The 21,530-nt window shown below is 41.0% G+C and overlaps 1 protein-coding gene across 1 annotated transcript in view; it reads right to left on the bottom strand.

Moving 5' to 3' along the window:
* The window catches only part of inpp4b (inositol polyphosphate-4-phosphatase type II B), a 468,720-nt gene that overhangs the window by 216,513 nt on the left and 230,677 nt on the right, over positions 1-21,530 (bottom strand). The window contains exon 6 of the mRNA XM_034187536.1: positions 5,708-5,819. Coding sequence (XP_034043427.1) covers positions 5,708-5,819 — 112 coding nt within the window. The remainder of the gene's footprint in view (positions 1-5,707; positions 5,820-21,530) is intronic.

Raw genomic sequence — 21,530 nt, forward strand, 5'->3', positions numbered from 1 at the left:
AGGCCCTTCTACCCCGATCACTCAATTTAGACTGGTGGCCAGTTCTAGTTAGAGTCGTGGTGGATCCAAACTTCCATTTACAGATGATGGAGGACACTGTGCTCCTCGACAATTTCAACACAGCAGAAATGTTTCTGTAACCTTCCCCAGATTTATGCCTCGAGACAATCCCCTCTCAGAGGTCTACAGACAATTGCTTTGACTTGATGCTTGGTTTCTGCTCTGACATGCACTGTTAACTGTGGGACCTTATATGTACACAGGTGTGTGTGTCTTTCCAAATCATGTCCAATCAACTGAATATACCCCAGGTGGACTCCAGTTAAGCTGTAGAAACATCTCAAGGATGATCAGTAGAAACAGGATGCAGCTGAGCTCAATTTTGAGCTTCATGGCAAAGACTGTGAATACTTACGTACATGTGATTACTTAGATTTTTTTTTTTAATAAATTTGAAAAATCTCCAAAAAATTACTTTTTTCACATTGTCATTATGGGGTGTGTAGAAACTGGTGGAAAAAAATTAATTTAATCCATTTTGGAATAAGGCTGTAATACAACAAAATGTGGAAAATGTGCTGTGAATACTTTCTGGAAGCACCATAAGTCAGCCAAGGCATTTCACAAGGGTAAGGTCTAACCTTACCCATCTCCTCCCCACCCCGAGGAAGCACATAGGCAACAACATTGGGAAGGAATAACTCCCTCAAACCTTTTTTAAGGAAGAAACCTCAAGCAGACTAGACCCACAGGGGTGACCCACTGCTTTGGCCATACTAACAATAACATTGATCAAATATGAAAGTACAATAAACAATTTTCAAACGTGGAAAACAAAAGCAGAAAAAGCCCAATTATAGCAGTATGTCTGCTTTGGATCCTGGATGGCCACCGATAAATCCCCACCTCTTGAAAGTAATCATGTGGCACCAAGCCTCTGGAGTCCTTACCACTGAGACATCATCTGCTCAGGTCAGAGTTTGTGTCATTCGCCCAATCCACCACACAACAGACCTGCCCATAGTGCGAATTTGGTCGATTTGCACATAAAGTGCGTATGAAGCAGGAATCATGTGCAAAACATGTAAAATCGCAGCTGCCTCGTACACCTGTTGCTACATTTATTTGTGCACAGCAGCGGCTGAAAGACAGAGTGTGCGCTATGCGCACCCATCAATCCCTCTCACGGCAGGTGTCAGCCAAATTCCAGGTGACACACACGAACATCTAACAACGCTCGCTTGGTACTTAGAAAATGTGTAACCATTTGCACTATTAACATGACAACAGTCAGCAGTCAATCACTGTCATGCTGGCAGTGAAATGTGTCTAAGTGCCCCACGAGTGTGGCTTTGGTGTGTGCGCTAAACTAATAGGAGGTGTGGCCGCCGACATAAGCAGCTGTGGAGCTCTGTCGAACTGGACATCCCAGCTGGACAACACATTCTGTGTTTGGACAGACATGGACTAACAACTGCCCACTGTGATGCACATGTCTGCTTGCTGTCATCACGTGGACATAAATTAAAACATATATTGCTGTGGCAACAGGCTGCAGTGAGTGTGCACGCGCACACTGCATTTTTTTTAATACGTCCATGTCCTTTCTGATATCAGGCAGTTTCCCATAGCTTTCACCGGACAGCGAGAGTAGCTCAGTGGTAGTTTCTGACTAGAAATCACAGCTTTAGGAAGGCGTGGGTTCGATTCCTGTGGGTGGCATCTAATAGTTATTATTTTTTTTATTTTCAAGCACATTGCGCAGCTGCTGTGAAAAGCTGCTGTGTTCCAGCGTGCACGGAACCTTCGCAGCATGTATTTTTTTTATTTATTTTTTTCTTCAAGGCAGCTGTGGATTGTGGTTACACATCGTACAGCTGCTGGCACTGTGTTCCCATGAGCATGAACCGTTGCACTGGCATCGTGCACGTCTGCCCATCAGCGAGATGTTTTGTGGTGCGCTCATATGAGTTCTACTTCCGTGAGTGTCTCTGAAGTTGTACGTATTCACACTATGTGTGAAAGAGCCCTAACAACCATCCAGCCAAACTATATCCCAAAAGTAGTCATCTATCTGTCACAGTTAGGTGATATGTGGGCATCTCCTGGGCCTTTGTCAGTTGCTGGGGTCCTCGGCACTGAGGCGTAGGCATGCCAGATCATGCTTAGGAGATCATACTGTCGTTTCCTCATGATGCAAGTTGTACATATCATTTTGGTCTATTCAAGAACAGACTAATTTGCCACAAAGTAATTCAAGGCCACCAAGAATCCTTCTGCACTTGATACCAAAGACACCCAGTCATTTTCTTTCTACTGGCACAATATTAATGCCGCAGGGGGAGAGCAGCAAATCCAGCCAAAGAAAATCTGATCCTGACACTTTTCCTCTGCAGGAGTGAAGAGACCAATCATGTGGTATTTTGGCAAATTGCACTTGAGTGTAAGTAGAAAAGACAGTTATGCACAGTCACTTCATAGGAGCTGTGAAGGACACATTTTTGCCATTAAAATACTACTTTTTAAAGTAAGCTGGTGCCTTAAATGAAACTGTGTGTCTGAAATGAAGCCCCCTGCTGTTTGACACATACTTTCCGTTATCCTCCCCTCATCTTCTAACACACACACACACACACACACACACACACACACACACACACACACACACACACACACACACACACACACACACACACACACACACACACACACACACACACACACACACACACACACACACACAAAAGCATATTCATCACAAAGACATGGACACTGTCAGTGACACTCTGGAGCCTAGCAGGGAACCACCCTGCACCAGCAACACGGCCGGGCACGACTGGAAGCCACTCAGACATGTACAAGCCTTGGTCAATTATATAAAGCAGTGAGTCATACCCAGATGCAAACACAACAGCAAAAGCAATAACTATAAGTCCCCAAGTTTTAATGAAGGCCTGTGCTATGTTGTGTTGGTTGTATCATCTTAATTGTGTTGTCAGATTCCCAACATACAAAACCTGTTTCTCATCACCTCCATTTGAAATATAGAGATTCAACAGTGAATCTTTACATTCTGGTAATTTCATCTGTTATATATGTGAAAATAAATAGCTTATATTTAAAAAAATTATTCAACTGAAGAAAATAAAAAATTTACAGAGGAATTTAATTTAACAATAAGACGCAGTAGTTATGGAGATCTGACTAGTGAGCAAATTTTGTTGATTTTGGCCTTTACCGTGGTAACACCTCTGTTTCAGACAAAGCCTTTCATTAGACACTGCAGAAACATGCATCTTGCAAATAAGATTCCACTACCAGCAGTTCCAGCAATATAGAATAATATCCACCAAAGTATGTAGAGACAGTTGGACTAGAGGAATAAAGTGAACTACAGGTATTTATAGGGTGTCTCAAAAAAATGTACCCAAAAGTATTTTGACAGCACAGAAAAACTGATTAATATTATCAGACATTGGAAGCATGTCATTTTTCTCCCCAATGCACATTTTTTCATTCAGGCTTTCCTTTTTGATGTTTTAACCCTTTATCTTTTACACCACATGATCAATGTAACCTCCTCGTCTGAAGTTTCCTAAGAAACAAATCATCCGTCTCCAGTTTTCCATAAAACCAGATAGCAAATTCAAGTCTCGTTGCCATTTGTTGGGGAGTTAGTTCGCTCTGAGACTGAATTTTTTATGGAAAGAGATGCAAGTCAGCCCTTACAACCCCTGGCAAAAATTATGGAATCACCGGCCTCGGAGGATGTTCATTCAGTTGTTTAATTTTGTAGAAAAAAAAGCAGATTACAGACCTGACATAAAACTAAAGTCATTTCAAATGGCAACTTTCTGGCTTTAAGAAACACTATAGGAAATCAGGAAAAAAAACTGTGGCAGTCAGTAATGGTTACTTTTTTAGACCAAGCAGAGGGAAAAAAAATATGGAATCACTCAGTTCTGAGGAAAAAATTATGGAATCATGAAAAACAAAAGAACGCTCCAACACATCACTAGTATTATGTTGCACCACCTTTGGCTTTTATAACAGCTTGCAGTCTCTGAGGCATGGACTTAATGAGTGACAAACAGTACTCTTCATCAATCTGGCTCCAACTTTCTCTGATTGCTGTTGCCAGATCAGCTTTGCAGGTTGGAGCCTTGTCATGGACCATTTTCTTCAACTTCCACCAAAGATTTTCAATTGGATTAAGATCCGGACTATTTGCAGGCCATGACATTGACCCTATGTGTCTTTTTGCAAGGAATGTTTTCACAGTTTTTGCTCTATGGCAAGATGCATTATCATCTCGAAAAATGATTTCATCATCCCCAAACATCCTTTCAATTGAAGGGATAAGAAAAGTGTCCAAAATATCAACGTAAACTTGTGCATTTATTGATGATGTAATGACAGCCATCTCCCCAGTGCCTTTACCTGACATGCAGCCCCATATCATCAATGACTGTGGAAATTTGCATGTTGTCTTCAGGCAGTCATCTTTATAAATCTCATTGGAACAGCACCAAACAAAAGTTCCAGCATCATCACCTTGCCCAATGCAGATTGGAGATTCATCACTGAATATGACTTTCATCCAGTCATCCACAGTCCACGATTGCTTTTCCTTAGCCCATTGTAACCTTGTTTTTTTCTCTTTAGGTGTTAATGATGGCTTTCGTTTAGCTTTTCTATGTATGTAAATCCCATTTCCTTTAGGCGGTTTCTTACAGTTCGGTCACAGACGTTGACTCCAGTTTCCTCCCATTCATTCCTCATTTGTTTTGTTGTGCATTTTCGATTTTTGAGACATATTGCTTTAAGTTTTCTGTCTTGACGCTTTGATGTCTACCTTAGTCTACCAGTATGTTTGCCTTTAACAACCTACCCATGTTGTTTGTATTTGGTCCAGAGTTTAGACACAGCTGACTGTGAACAACCAACATCTTTTGCAACATTGCGTGATGATTTACCCTCTTTTAAGAGTTTGGTAATCCTCTCCTTTGTTTCAATTGACATCTCTCGTGTTGGAGCCATGATTCATGTCAGTCCACTTGGTGCAACAGCTCTCCAAGGTGTGATCACTCCTTTTTAGATGCAGACTAACGAGCGGATCTGATCTGATGCAGGTGTTAGTTTTGGGGATGAAAATTTACATGGTGATTCCATAATTTTTTCCTCAGAATTGAGTAAGTCCATATTTTTTTCCCTCTGTTTGATCTAAAAAAGTACCCATTACTGATTGCCACAATTGTTTTTCATGATTTCTTATAGTGTTTCTTAAAGCCAGAAAGTTGCCATTTGAAATGACTTTAGTTTTGTGTCATGTCTGTGATCTGCTTTTTTTCTACAAAATTAAACAACTGAATGAACATCCTCCGAGGCCGGTGTTTCCATAATTTTTGCCAGGGGTTGTAGGGTGGAACTCAATGAATTTTGTTCTCTGAATTAGGGTCAACTGCGGCATTTTTCCTGGACTTTAATGTCTTATACAAGACAGTACCTCTGTACGTTTGGGTACATTTTTTTTGAGACACCCTATATTCGGGGCGGTATGCAGGTTGTACCTTTTCTTCTGTGTCTACACCATAACCCATTAATAATCTCCAGAATCATTGGTTTAATGACGTGTGTTTAATCCCATTTTTGGAACACAAACATGTTAGTCCTAGGGATCCTCCATTTCCTGACCAATTTATTTTACCTTCTGTGTTGGTAAATCAATAGCGATGTGGTCTACGTCAACCTCCTCCATCTCCCCCATCTTCAGACGATTCACCACCACTGTTCCTGTGGCGCACACACCATCAGTTGACCTAGAATGTGGTGAGAAGTGAAAGGGATAGAAACAATGTTAAAAAAAAATTATGGTTGCTTCTGGTTTCTAAGATTCCATGAGCCTGTTAAACATTCATCTCCATTAAGGACCCCCAAGTTCCCAAACGTAACAAGCTTATTTCCACCCTTGAACAGGTCATAAAATCGCAAAGCCGTTCATCTGAAAAGAAAATATCCGGGGCTTTTATGTTCTGATGCTATTTTCACATTCATCCAAGTACTCTAAATGCAGAATAAGCCACATCCTGTTCCCGTGGGAAGTTAACTAGGGTAATGGAAGGAACATTTTATGTTATTCTTTAAATGACTGTCTAATAACTCAGGCTGTATGCTCTGACAGATGCAAAATAGACAATGCTGTTTTTCATAATAGTAAGCCCAAGCAATCACTTTCCCATTCACACAGCCGTGATTAAGGAAGTGATAGAAAATCTATAGCATTGGCAGAAAGACAGACGCTGACAAAGAAGAAAAATGATCTCTGGGTATCGTGCAAGCAAATCTGATCACCTTAACAGACCTGACGTGCTCAGTTACGCTCCAGATGAAGAAAATATTGGAATGCTGTGCGGCAGGGAGTGGGCCGGGGAGACGGGAGGAGTGATGGTGCTCAGGGTAGAGCAGGGGAAAAAAAAAAGCAAGCATTGTGATGGAAGCAGAAAGGATGCTTTCAAGGCCAATCTATCTTGGTCGGATACAAGGGAGAAAATCTAATCTCACCCGTGGGATAAAGAGGAAAGGAAACAATAGACACAGAGGATCTGTGGGGAGTTGTGAGGGAATACAGGAGAGAAGGATCGGGATAGGTGGAGGAAACCATGCCTTTGTGTTGGGACACCGGGATCTTAAGTTAGCATTTGATGTCTTACTCCAGTCTCCCAGTGAAGAAAATCACATCATCTCATTTAGAAATCTAATCATCATCAACTGCCAGACACCTGTCTTGGTGTTTTCTCCTCCCTTCATCTCTTCCCCCACTGTGCCGCACCCTCATCATCTCGCCTTGCGACACAGAAGTGAAGCATCATCATAGAAAGTCACCCTGACTTTGAACAAACACTATGAACTGAGTGCCGATGACATGTAATAGAGGAAATGGAGATTAACATGCGTTGTGTTCGGAGGCCGCCTTCCCGAGGCACAACCTCGGGGTTACTGAGGTCCTCTGCAGATTACTCTGCCTCAATCCACTAATGAGTCTTTCTGGTAGAATTGCTTTAAAATAATTGAATTATGCCTTTGAGAGATCAAGATGTACTGGGATGCTTTTGTTTTTAAGCTGAGTACCTGTTTGAGGATCTTTTCTGTCATGGAAAATTATTCTAGTTTACAAAAATAATCTGCTTTCACATAAACGTTACCGTTGAAGCCAGAAAACCGACACATGGTATGTTACGTGATTATACATCAATGCCGCGGTCTGAAGGCATGAGCGCTAACTGACCACTAATTCACTCTGACGGCTCTGATGAGTGCCGCAGATTAAAAAGAAGACACACCCCCCACTTGCCCCCCTCCCCCCACCACCTCTTCATGCCTATTAAAGCTGGCATGGAAAAAAAATCCATAGCTTGTTCTTCGTCCGTGAGCCCATCTTTCCTGAAGTCTAATTGGTCCAAGATTTCTTTTGTCGCAGCAAATTTCTTTAATCAGACAGCTTTGTTAAGAAGAGGAAAAAAAATGGGGGGTGGGGGTGGATATGAAGATTGCATGATTCAAACATAATGAGTAAGGGAAACTTAAAACTGACCGTACTAGGTGTGAGTGAGCGTGCCAATGTGTTTGTCTGTCTAAATGTGGCTCTGTGATGGACTGGCGGCCCATCCAGGGTGTACCTCTGGATGGGCCGCCAGTCTTACCCAATGACCCCTGGGATAGGCTCCAGCCCCTCCATGACTCTTATTTGGAAGAAACGGGTATTAAAAAACAACTCAGAACTCAGGAAAAAGAAAAGAGCTTCGACTCAGCAAAGTGCAATAGAACGGCCATTCAAGCTGGAATTCCAACTCAGAAACTCTAGCTGTATCCGTGAAGGCCAAGGTTGCCGCAAACAGTAAGCTGTAAACATAATAATCTTTTGATTAATTTTTTACTTGAATGTAGTGATTGATGGAGGGTTTATGCAATGAACATAGCTTATAGGTCCTGACTTCAATTGTGGACCTTGGTGTTGCTCTCCGTATGGGTCACAAACGCTTGACAGTTCCCCTAAAGCAGATGCACTGGAACAGATTTATATCTGACATCAGAAATACAGACTCTTAATTGACTACTTCTGATGTGCAATCAAATGCAGCATAACATGTCACTCAACAAACAGTAGACCGTAGACCTTCTTAGATGATCCATGAGCACAATCAACTTCACAGCAAGTCATATTGTGTCACATATTTGTGATAAAATGCATAAAGGACAAAGATGGTTGAGTCCACCTAGGACACCAGCTGCTTTTCAAAGTGACCACCCCACTAATTATTCATAACTTTGTGGCTTAAAATAGTTTAAACTATGGAATGATATAGAAATTCACCCCCATGCAGTTGCCTTGAATGGGAAAATGAACTATGGAAACCAAAACTATTTTCTGTACCAGGCTGTAAATAGGATTTCTGTTGTAAAGTTGGAGATTTTAACATGGGCATCTATGGGGATTGCCTCACTTCTGGAGATAGCCTCCAGTGACAATTTAAGGAACTGCAGAATTTGGCACATCCATGGTATCTTAACTTTTCCTCCCTGGAGGCTACTTCTTGATGGCCACTCCAGCCACTGTTGCTTGTGCACAAAAGTCATTCATGTGAAGGAAAAGGAACAGCCAGATTTTAATTACTTGTCTCTGAAGAAGGTTGTTTTTCACTGGAAACGGTAAGGGAATAACTGTAAATGCTTACAGAGTACAAAATCATCATGCTCCCAAAAATGGCTCTGAAGTTGATTACAAAGGAACACACAAACAACTGAAAGAGGCAAAAAAGTGAAAAAAACAAAAACAAAAAAAAAACAAGTTGCTTCTTTGTGCAGCCTAATGAACAAAAAGCAAAGAGCTACAGAGTAAAGCCAAGGGAAAGAAAACTGTACAAAATTTTCAAAGGTATAAATTTAACAGCCCATGGTGGGGAAAGTTCATCAAGCAACGTCAAAGCAGCAATACTCCCGTGGCTGTAGCCATTTTCTCTGAGGGAAGCCTCACAGAGGAATATACCTGAGGGCCACAGAAACGAAGCAAAACTCCACCAGCTTTTCCACTCACAAGGGCTTTTAAGTTGGAAACTTTAAAGCAGCAAGAAACTTACAAACAGACAGGACTATTTTCTTTTTGCCTACAGTTTTAAGACTGGATTTAACAGTCCTTTAGGACACCATAAGTTCGGAAAGGTGGTAGCAACACTAAATAAAATGACAGCATCCTATGCAGACAAAAAGAATGTTAAAGCTTTAAAGTCTAGCAGTAGAAGTGTAGATGGGATTCTTGACCTATATAACACTGGACATGCAGGCTAAATATAGCACCGGCTAGCTTTCACTGAAGACAGATGTTAGGACACAGAAGAGCATAATGGCAGAGGCCAGCCTCTGAATTCAAACCACCGGTCTCGATATACATCTGGAACAACCAACACTGATGTGCTTTGGCAGTGATTGTTAATTTTGCAACCGAAGAACAGTATTAAGCAGAACTGGTGGTACTTATGTGTCATCGCAAGATGTATGCCAGCACAGTATTTGTGTCTTTCAATGCATCCTATTTGTTCCAGTGCATCTATCTCACACCCCACTGTGTGTGTGCATGATGGAGGCTGCCTTCATGCTACATTTACCTTTATGTTAGTGCTTAACCAGTGTCAAGAACAATCTGGGATCAGACATTTTCACAGATGAAGTAAAGTGGAAAAATAATCCACAAAGAGTGCCATTTCCTCAGCCAGTCAAATATAGCCAAACCATGACGGCTCTGTGCACTGTGTATTTCTAAGCAATTTGGCCACATGGTGAAAGGGTTGAGGGAAAATGTGATAGTTTGCATTTAGTAAACGCTCCCTAATGCACCGGTAAGCTCATAAATGTTTCCTATGATCCATGACCTGCTTTGTTCGAAACCCCAAGCAGATCTTTGTGGTTCTGGTTGTAGTCTTAGGTTTCATGCAAGAAAACAATTTCCTGTTCTGGTGTTCCCAGAAGCTGAAAGACATTGAGTTGTAATTCTTTAAACTCTATTATTCTTGAAATTTTTCCTCAAAGGAACAATTTTGATGATTTGTTACTGAAGTCAATGTGCTTGTTAAATTGGTTTCAAGGGTCAAAACAAGAGTTTGGGTCATTTTGAAGAAAAAAAATGCTCAGTTACAACAGCAATTGGAAGAGGTAGTCCTATATATGCCCGAGGATCACTGGTGCTGGTGCTTATCTCCAGATTCTGTAGCATGAAGCGGGTGAAAGTCTATGACTACCACTGGATGGGACGCAAGCCTGGGTGAGATACTTTCCCAGCTCAAGCTGGTACCCATTTACAGTTGGGTGGACTGGGACAATACAGATGTACTGTCTTGTATAAGGACACAGACAGGCAGCATAATCGGGAATCGAACCCAGGTCTACATTTCGGTTGCCAAACTCGTTATTCCACTTAGCTACCTGCTCATTAAAGTGGTCTTGAAAGTCAAAACTTAAATATATATTAGTAGCGAGAAGCCTGCATACACCATTCAACCTCCTAAGCATTCTTCAAAGAGAAACCCATTCCAACCAAGACATGGGAAATAAAAAACACAGACCCCAGGAAGACATACTTTTCCCAAAGTCTAAAAACTATGTATTTACAGCAAGATTACAGTAAAATCACACTACAGACGAACTGCCCTCAACTTGGAAATCACACTGTAGTTTGTCTGGTTCAAATCGATGCAGGATTAATGGATTTAATATTTTATGCTGAAATCCAAAACCCAGTCCATGAACCAAGAGTGAGCCCTGTTGGACAAACTGGGGAAGGGCATGCAGCTAACTTGTACAGTATTTTAGAATTGTGACCATGTTTAAAAAGTTGTATTTTGGTTGTTGTAACAAAAAAAGAAAGAAAATAACCTGTGATCGATTAATCTCACCCATGGAGTTTATGTATATCTTGCACGTTTGCTGTGAGCATAAATTGTAGAAAGTTATCCAATGTGCTTGTTCATATATATAATTGTGTTGGGTGGTAGTTCTAAGGACATTGTTTACTAAAGTTTTGCCATACAGGACTTGCTTGGATTGTAAGCGGGACTCTTAAGAATAACAGATGTTGATTTATTATATAACTAGACAAAGGAACGAAGAAGAAAACTAAAGTACCCAGAATTCTTGGGGGTGGAGCTTTTAACCCTTTAAAAGCATGCACCCCCTGGGAATCGTACTCTTATTCTTGCTCTGCTCAAACCCTCTTACTCTCTCTTCTCTTACGCAATGCTCTTAAGTTTTTCTCTTCTTTTCTTGGGTCTCAAGACGCTGCCTAGCTGTCCAAATTTTTATGACCCTTTGTCTGCAACCACGTGCTGTGTAAACTTATTTCTTGTTTGTGTGCGCCAACAAGAAATTGCTTTTTCCTTTTTCTACAGATAACTTTTGCTCAACTTTATATTTAACTTCCTTTTGGGATTTTTCAAATTAAAACCTTTTTTCTTCTTGAACTCCAAATTCATCTCGCAAACATTTTTCTTACAAAGTCAACTAATTTTGTATCAAGTTTTGTGATTTGATCCGGCTTCCAAAGACGATGACGAAAGATGAATTTTTCTTTGGGCGAATAGAAAATAAAGACACTCAAACCTTTATTCTGACAATCACAGACTGCACACGCTGCAGAGATAAAAACATCCAGGTCAGCTGAGACATCAACAGAGAGTGAACTGCCATTGCAAGTCACAGCAATTACAACTGAAAGCGCCCCTGGTAACCCACGAAACCGGGCACGGTGACCGGCAGAGTCCCTTTGCCAAGGTACCGGAGACAGCTGTGCGGACAGACGGTTCCTCGACTGAAAACCAGACGGCTCCCAGCATCGGACCTCATGGAGACCAGCTGCACAGTGCATGAACCAAGTAAAACCATGGAAGGGTGTCAGAGCTAAAAGAGTGGCTTTATTTTAATTCTATTCACTGTCACTAACCATCTCTCGTTAATAAATACCAAAGTAAATTCCCTGATGATTAAGACGGAATTCATTCTTAAACTCCCGCAAATAAACCAAATTATCTGAACGTCATACAATAACACTATGTAGCACAATTTTTGTTCCTGGCTTCTAAGTGTTATATTTTCAACTGCTTATGTCTAAAGTCTATGGAAAAACAACTACATTCAGCACATGTTCTAGAAAGTTCTAAAAGTTTCTTGAAATTTCTAGATAATTGTGGAAACATCTAGAAAATTCTGGACAGTTCTAGCAGTTAAAGAATATTCTAGAAGACTACTCAGTAGTAGTGAAGACGAATCGAGAATATTCTTGAAAACAGACAAATTTCAAAATATCATTGTCCTGATCACAGAAGCAAAGTTTCTGTGGATTAACAGCTATTTTCTATTTATTTAAGGCATAACAGGTTAGGAAAACACACTGTGTACCCAGGAACAAAATAAAAATAAAAATTTGTTACATAGTGTAATTGCTCAGTGAAATTCATCATCAAATTGCTTAATGTGATATGTACCATTATTTAACTCCTGACTGAGTTAAATAAATGTTTTAAACGTGTGAAGTTGTCTGTGATTCTGTATGGTTTTACAGAGGGGGTTGGACTTGACCTGTGGAACTTACGACTGTAAGATTAAAGACTGATTTTAATATTTCCTATTGACTGACCCTAAAATCATAGATATTATAACCTTGTTATAATATCATTCAGTCAAAGGTGGAGCCCCCAATATTCAAGGTAAAATTATCCACAAGTGATAATTTCAAATATCCTAAAACACATATAATTTATTCTTTGAAATTTTAGTGAAAAATATTCAGTTGGATCAAATAGCAAATTGGGGTCCCTGTGTAATCAAAGGTCTAAATCTGCTTTTGAGCCTCAGTAGTTAAGACAGTGAGGTTCAAAGTTTAAACCATGCATTTGCAGTAATGCTGAGGAAAAATATTTATATTACATCATTGTCCACATCAAAGGTAACAACATGGTGCAAATTAAGAGGTTCAGTTTCCTCATTTGCATCTTTGAGAACAATTCCAAAACTGTTGGTGCTGATAACTGAAGCCAATTTGTATCATTCAGGTCATAGCGATCTTGCCACGTTCCATCTCTTTGCCAATTTATGGGTTGGCCTGGATGTAGGTGGAGTCAGGCCTTGCCAAGATGGTGATATTTGGAGCTAACCCATTTAAACTTCAAGCTGTGGACAAAGGTGTTGGTACCCCTATATTTTATGGACACATTTTAATATATGGTCAGAGATAAATGCAAACAAAGCAAATTTATTTAATCGACAATATTTTTAAAAATGTCCAAAGTTATTTGGCAACAAGAAAAAAGTTTCATAAAGTGAAACAAAAAAATCCCAACATAAAATGTATGCTGGAAACAATTGGCACCCTTTGATGAATTTATGGCAAAGCATCACTTTTACAGCCAGTTTTCTTTAGACAAGTCAGGGGATGAATACATTAACATTTCCAAGTCACTGAATATGTCTTGGACTTTGTTTCCATCAATCTTTAAGGAATACACAGTGTGACATGTACTATGGTAAATCTGTATGGAGTGGATAGGAGGAGGATTTTCTTTCACCAAAACTTCAAATCTAGGTTTGCATCTCAGATGTTCCTTCTGGAAAATTATAGCTGAACTTTCAGGCCTTCTTTTTAAGAAAATCCTTCTCTGCTCCACTTCATCATGAAGCTGTATAACTGGGGACACAAATTGCAAAACATGCACTATGCACAATTTCTCCAGTCACAGTCACAGAAGCCTATAACTTCTTCTGGGGTGTCTTGGTTGCTTTCCTCGCTCGTCTCCTTCTTGTACAGTCACTCAGTTTTTGAGAACTGTCGACCACATAGATTTAACACAGAGTGCTATACTGTTTGTATTTCTTCAAAACTGATGTAAATAAAGTTCAAGACCTATTCAGTGAAAATGTTCATGTATCCATCACCTGACTTCTCTGAAGTAAACTGTCAATAAAACGGATTATTTACAGGTATTATACCAAAGTGTTCCATTACTTATGGAACCCATCATCTTGGCTTTTATATTTTTAATTAATTTACATCAAATTGTAGAGATTTGCTTTCTGTTTGAGTTTAAGGAAGATAATTTATTATTATTATTATTATTATTATTTGTATTTTTTGTGTTTGAAATGGCATAAACAAATTAAAATGTGTGAAATACCACATGTTCCAAGTAGTTTTCTACATTTCTTTCATGCTTTTTTGTTGCTGCATGTAGCTGTTATTACTGGGGCACTACAGAGAGTAGATATTCTGTGCCTAGCCTATTCGAAAGCACAGTACAACAGTTGGGATCAAAGTGATGAAAGGCAGCATGTGTTCTGGTTCAGAATGGTGTGGCTGCTGTACACTCAGTGAAGTCATTGAAAAGCTTGAGTGCAGATCAATGAGAATTAAATGAGCACAGGTGGACAGGCTTGTTGAATGAGGGCGGACACCTTCACCTATGACCCTCATCACCACTCACTCACTGAATTATCAGCGCTTAAGAAGACCAGCGTCAACACCCCACTGTTTAAACCTGCCACAAAACATTACAATTCTAGAAATCTGTATCATGCATCCAACCGAATTTGACCATAAATAAATAAATAGTGAATATTACAGAGTGTAGACATCACTCAGACAGCTACTAAGGTTAATACGTGTTTTTTAACAAACTGTATGTGAGCTGGAAAAACAGTCTAAGTTAATCTATTCTACATAAAGGTTGTCCTGCAATTATTAGAAAAGCTATGTCAGTGACCCCACAATATTTGAACTGAAACTAAGCCTTTTTAATTAAGTATATGTTCAACTGTTGGTAAACCTGTCTGGAGTAGGCAGTTCTCGATAACAGAGGAATCATACTACAGGAAAACTGGTGAGGGAAGCCACCAAGATCCACTTTTACGAAGTTATAGTGTTCTGTGGCTGTGTTTGGGGAAGCTGTGCATAGTGCACTTTATGAATCTTGCATCACCACTCATGGCTTCATGGTGGAGTAACACAGGGAAGGCTATTTATATAAGAAAGCAGATCAAATCTAGGCTTGTGCCTCCTGGCAAACTAGCCAAAATTTCACATATTTTTGATGCTGCTCAACTATTAAGCTGTATAACTGGTGATGGACAGACAAAAGTTCCACTACATAGAATTTCTCAATTCAAAATTACAGAAGCCTATAATTCATTCAGTGTTGTCATGGGGTTCTTGGTGGCTTCCGTCACCAGTTTCTTGCATGTTGCTCACTTTTCAAGAGCTGCCCATTTCAGAAAGATTTACATATACAGCTGGTGGTACAACAAACAAAAGTTGTACTATGCACAGTTACTTCAGTCACAACCACAAAAGCCTATATGTCCTTCAAAGTTATCAGGGGGTCTTGGTGGCTTCCTTCTGGCACAGATACTCAGTTTTTGATAAGTGCCTATGCCAGACCGATTCATGATACAATACTACTATTACCTCTATCTGGATCACCACCTTATCCTGGGGGTGGGGTTTGTGTGCTCCAGTGATCCAGATGATTATTTCCTGGTAGGGCCTCCCTTGGCAAAGTGGTCCCAGACGAGGAGGCAAACAAAGGGCGATTCAAGACCCTTTATGATGTACACTAATAAGGAGAGAGTCACTTAGCCTGGATTAGGGAAACTGGGACCAACTCCTGGAACCAGGCCTGGCTACCCTTTCCCAGCTCCAGGTGAGTGTCTGGTGGCTGGGTCTACACCCATGGGGTTCTGTAGGGCTCAACCCCACCGAAAAAAACAACATGGTGTCTGGTGCTCCTCTCTACTGCCACCTCGACCCAAACCCGGATCAGCAGCAGAAAATGAATGAATAAATGAATAAATACAATATCAGTTGTATTTCTTAATGATTGATGTAAATTATGTCAAGATATATTCAGAGAACTGACAATGTTCATGCATCCATCCCCTGACATGTCTCAAAATTGGGTATAAAAGTGATGATTTGTATTTTAAAAAATCCATCTACACATGGGCTCCAAAAGTAGAGGCACGGCAACACGTGTTCGAAAACCTGCGTTGAGTTACACTGACAAAATTACAACCGTCATTCTCTAAATACTTATGGACCCAAGTGTTCGCACTTATTCAGTCACAAACTCATTTAAATATTTCCCTGTTGCAATTCACTTCCAAACAACAATACTGCAATACGCGCGGTGTACTCCAGAACCATCTTTGCATAATGCAGATAGATTTGACAAAGTCAAATTCTGAACCAGAATCCATCATGCCTTTCATCTACTCCCTGACATCATCATCTTTTTTCCACAAAAGCATCACCTCGTCTTAGTTTCTTTGACATCGAGGACTCAAACATCCCTTGCAAAGCAGCACTTTGTGGGTGTCTAAATAAATTCTGTCATTTATTTGATCAATGTGCTGAGCGCCGGTGACTTTGGCAACACTTTTACATGCTTCAAAGCCCAGGACATCTACATTTAGTGGTATGGAAGCTGAAAGAAAGAAAGCAGAGAGGAGCTGACTGGAAGAGGGCAGGAGAGCAATTCCATGCTCGATGTGGCATGTGATTGTTCCTCAATAGATCATGACTAAACTGTTACCTGCAAATGTGCAATGGGAATGTGCCCGGGTGATCTATGTACAGGTCCTATAGGAAACCCAGTGGAAGCAGCTGCAAGCAAAAGCAGGTTTCATTAATGACCTCAGAGGAGGAAGCTGGAACAAGCCTTTATCCATCTTTGCATACGGATTTCAGTAGGGGATGGGGGGGGGGGGGGGGGGGGGGTGTGTAGCATACAAACAGTACCTTGTGCAGATGTGTGTGAGAACAAGAATGATGTCTGAGAGCTACTGTTGCTCGTGATGATCGCACTAGCCGGTTGACAAAGGACGGCGGTAAATGGTCGGCGTTCTGTGCTTCGCTGAAGCTCAATGGCAAAGAAAACAGATAAAATTGTGGTCCGTGACATTTTATGGGGCAAAGACACCTGAATCCCTGCACTCTTCACATACACAGAAAGATTGATGGGAGTGGGTGAGTGGATGTCTGCAGAGAATCCAGTAGGAATGTAAGTTAACACGTTCTGAGGTCCATAGGGAATTTTGGAGACAGAGGAAAAAGAAGAGGATGAGGTGTTGGTGGTGGCCTGGCGATGGCTCATAACAGTCAAAGCCACGATCCAAGATGAAACAAGGAGCATTCAGGAATATATCTACAAGATGGCCCCTGCAGACAAACCATGCAGTGAGTACCTCAGACAGCAGATGACAGGATGGTGAGGAAGACGAGGAGACATCAAGGAAGACCAGGCTTGGGATAGCATACGCGGACACGCACAACCAAGTAGATGGGAGAGTGTACAAGATCATCTGTGCCAAAAAGGGACTGAAAAATGAAGGTCCAAATGGGAAACACCACCAAAGTTGGTTGAGAACAGCAGACCTAAGATGCTTCCAGACAACCAATCAGACATAGTGGTGGTTAACACATCACGTCAAATGTTAATGCATCTAACACGATACCGTCAACTTCCGCATTCATACATAAACATACTGGGGAGACAGTAAGCAAAGACATCAAATTCTTTTTCACAACATAAGGAAGTTTAAACAAAATTGGTATTGAAATCAGTGGTGAGCACAATTTAGCTAATTGGGGAACGGCTAATTCGCAAAGCTAACTTTGTTGTTCACAGATTAGCTTTTCAGATAACTTTTAAAATTGTTCACTTCCATTAAATTTAGTTCTGCAAAGTTTAAGTGAGCAAACAATTTTTGTTTAATGGTTAAATATGTTTTGAAACAATATTTTTTTTCTATATTTTTTCCTATTTATTAGAGCTTATACACTAATCCAATAAGCAAAAGCACATCACACGAAGGCAACAAGACCCTCAATCACCTCAGTCGAGGAGCTGGAGGACAAGCTTGTATCAATGCAATTAATTAGATTATTAAAATTATTTGCCACGAGTATTTTTATTTCTCAATATTTCTAGTTTGTTTTATACTTTGTGTATTGTGGATGAACTATGTTTAATGTAAAATACAGTTTGATTTCATTTGTTCATTTAATTATGATCCTGACATGTCTTTTTGGGAAGCCCAGTGTTTTATGCGTTTACACACAATGACGAATGCCACAAAGTATACATTCTTGGCCACTTACCACGAATGTGATGATTCGGGGCAGAGGCGTCAGGTGTCCTCAGGAACTGTTACTCCATGTTACGATTAATGGCGCGTGTTGCTGGAGAATTATCAGGAACCATTACGCATGGTCAAGAATAATGTTCTGTCACATTGTGAATGAGGTGAATTGTCTCCACACACACCCATATTCATCCTAGTGTCAGTTGCTGAACAATTCAGATCGCTCCAGTTTGCTCCTCAAAATCCACAGCAGAAGAACTTTGTGACTGCATGCTTAGTTGGGTTCTGTGCCATGGAGAGGCACAAAAAGGAGGAGGAGACAGAGCGCCAGATGTGTGGCTTCACGCGGCTCTCGTCTCACTCTTTTTCCCAAACATCAGGCACAGCAGCAGGTGGAACACCTGCAGGAGCGCGCTGATAAGCATTGGAGCGAGACTTTTAGCCGACTTGGCATCACTGTCCTTCTTTGGCATACTGCAGCAATGAAACTGAATGCGGTGCAGCAGGGTTTAATTGTGCAGACAAAGAACGCAGTCACGCTCTATTAGGGATCACCACTAATCAAGTCAGATAAACACGCTCAGTTGCAACCTCAACGATTATTGGCTGTTTGTCACTGAAGCTAACTTTTAGGTTAGCTGTTCCCTCCTATGATTAAAATTAATCTTTCTGCTCACATTGTGGTAGAGAGCAAGAAAAGTGTCAGGAAGTAAAAATGGTTTAAAAACATGCTGACACAGGTCAGGGTAATTTAACAATCTGTACGGCCTTCATCTTGCCTTTAAAAGGACAACAGACCACATGGCGCCTCACTATAAAATACTTCTGATTAAAAATGCAACAATACAGAAATGTGAACTTGATGCAAATGGAGCGGCGGGCACTGCAATACTAATAGCAATGCTGTGCTTGTTTCTCCAGAAAGGTTCAATGACGCCACAACTTTTAGCAGAGATCATCTCATCTTTACAGTTGAGTTGTTGCGTTTGCATGAAAACACAATTGTACACTGCAGTATTTGTGTGGGCTTTTGAAGCAAATGTTTCACTGTCACCTATCTAATATAACTGCGTTCTCTGTCAGTTTTGAATGTTGCAATCACAGAGTCAGCCTTCACCAGAATTTAGAATAAATATTGCAATACTCTATTTCTAAAGCACATTCAAAAACAACCATCACTAAGCATTTCACAACATTTACAACACATACACCAATGAAGACAAAACTTTAATACAGAAAACATAAGGATGCTGTCTTTTCAAATGCCTCATCATTGCAAACCCTTGATTACATATGTTTGTTTAGCTGATACATTTCTCTCATTGCATGTTCTGTCAATGTTATGTTTCCCCCATTCTAGATCAAACAGTCATAGCAGATGGTCACCTCACTGAGTCTGATCTGCTTCAGGCTTATCCTGTCATCCAAAAACTCTGAGGTACTTATCCCTTAACACTGTCAACTATGTGCTAGCTCATAGGAAAAGTAAAGGTGACTTACTTGCTGAGGGTAAGTCAAGTGCAATCACTGTCAGCCTTCACAAAAATTTGGATGTGTGTGCGTGCGTGCGTGTGCTCGCGCGCGTGGGGAGGGATGTAAGTTGAAATTCTATGCACAGTCACATCTGTTACAGAACCGATAAAGCTCTGCTCACAGTCCAGGTACACAAAGAAAAAGGACCTGACCAACCATTAACAATTATTTCTGGGCTAGCGCTAGCTATTAGCCTAGTACTTCTGCTGTGTTGTTACTACTTCCATTGTGGGTGTCGAAATCCAACCCCTTGTCCATGTTGTGACACCTGGATAACGGATCAAGTAGGGGATTGCCTGTTGGGTTAAAAAAAGGTGGGGATGTTGTGTGCCCCATGGTCACTATGATAACCATGAAGGCCCAAAAGGATTTCTGAATACAAGATGGCTAACGGGGCTCCGGTGAGACAAGAAGTCGTCAACTGTGGATCAGTCAGAGTAGGGGATAGCTTGCAACTCAACAGCTGTGAAGGTGGATGAAGGCTGAAACAGGTCCTCAGACCCCAATTTCCCATCCATCAAACCAGGCTAAGGATCTGTCAAAGACCATGTGTTTGTTTGCATGCACTTGCATCTCTAGAGTGTAGATCAACCATATCCCATCCGGGAATCAATCAAGAGACAATCTTCCTCGCTACCAAGGGATTGCCCTGATGATGACTTCCATCGGGTTGTGAAGCCCTCAAAGAGTTTCTGAGAGGGGAGTTGTGTGAATCTGCAGGAGACACACACACATCTTCAACTGCTTAGTCCAATTAAGGGTCACGGGGGGCTGGAGCCCATCCCAGCAGTCATAGAGCGTGAGGCGGGGTACACCCAGGACAGGACGCCAGTCTGATCTGCAGCACACGTTATCAAATTAAACTGTTGCATGTGCTACACGTTATATTGTGTTCACTGTGTTTGTCAGCATTTCCACCCCAACTTGTGATATTTTAGGATGCAACAACCTGTTGTTGAACAGATACAAATGTTTTCTTAATTTGGAAGAGTTGCAGCCTCTATCTGCTACCGTACTGTGAGGATAAGAATTACACTGCTACATAAAGTAAAGTGAGACTAAGCAGACACATTGTGGACACATTGTCGAAAAGGGGCACCAGGAGTGTCACTACATGTAATAAACAGCACCATTGACAGTATGTACTGTGACCATCTGTACATATTGCCATCACTGACATGTTGCAGCAACTGTGCGTCAGAGGGAGCATCTTCCTCATGCAAACACACACACGACTTGTTCAGGTACCACATATGACAATAATAACATGCAGCCATGTTCGAAGCTCTTGCGCCACATTAATGTTTGGCCTGCTGCATCTGTGGTGTAATGAAGATGGAATGTGAAGTACTATGGTTCCATGATGAACTACATAACTAGCTTTGCCAGTTACAGGGCAACTCGAAGAATGGCCGACTGTAAATATCTTCCAAATAAGGCAAGTATTAATCATGTGCTCCTTACAGTGACTTGGAGGTGACTACATGTGGTAGGGAGAAGTGTATGAACAGATGATTTAACAAGTCTGTGTATCATCTATGTTGGGTAAAATCTCAGTACTATTTAATTTCTATGTTAGCACCCTGAGCATTATTTAGCAGGGTGTCAAAATCCAACTCCCCGTCCACATTGGGACACCTGGGTAACAGATCAAGTAGGGGATTGCCTGTTGGGGTGAAATACGGCGGGAACATTGCTTACACCGTGGCCGCTATGGTAATGATGAAGGCCCAACAGGAACCATGAACATTCCCCCATCCATCAGAACAGGCTTAGGATCTGTTAAGGACAGCATGTATGTCTGCATGCAACGACATTCC

The sequence above is a fragment of the Thalassophryne amazonica genome, chromosome 15, assembly GCF_902500255.1.
Source record: "Thalassophryne amazonica chromosome 15, fThaAma1.1, whole genome shotgun sequence".
Taxonomy (NCBI): Eukaryota; Metazoa; Chordata; class Actinopteri; order Batrachoidiformes; family Batrachoididae; genus Thalassophryne; species Thalassophryne amazonica.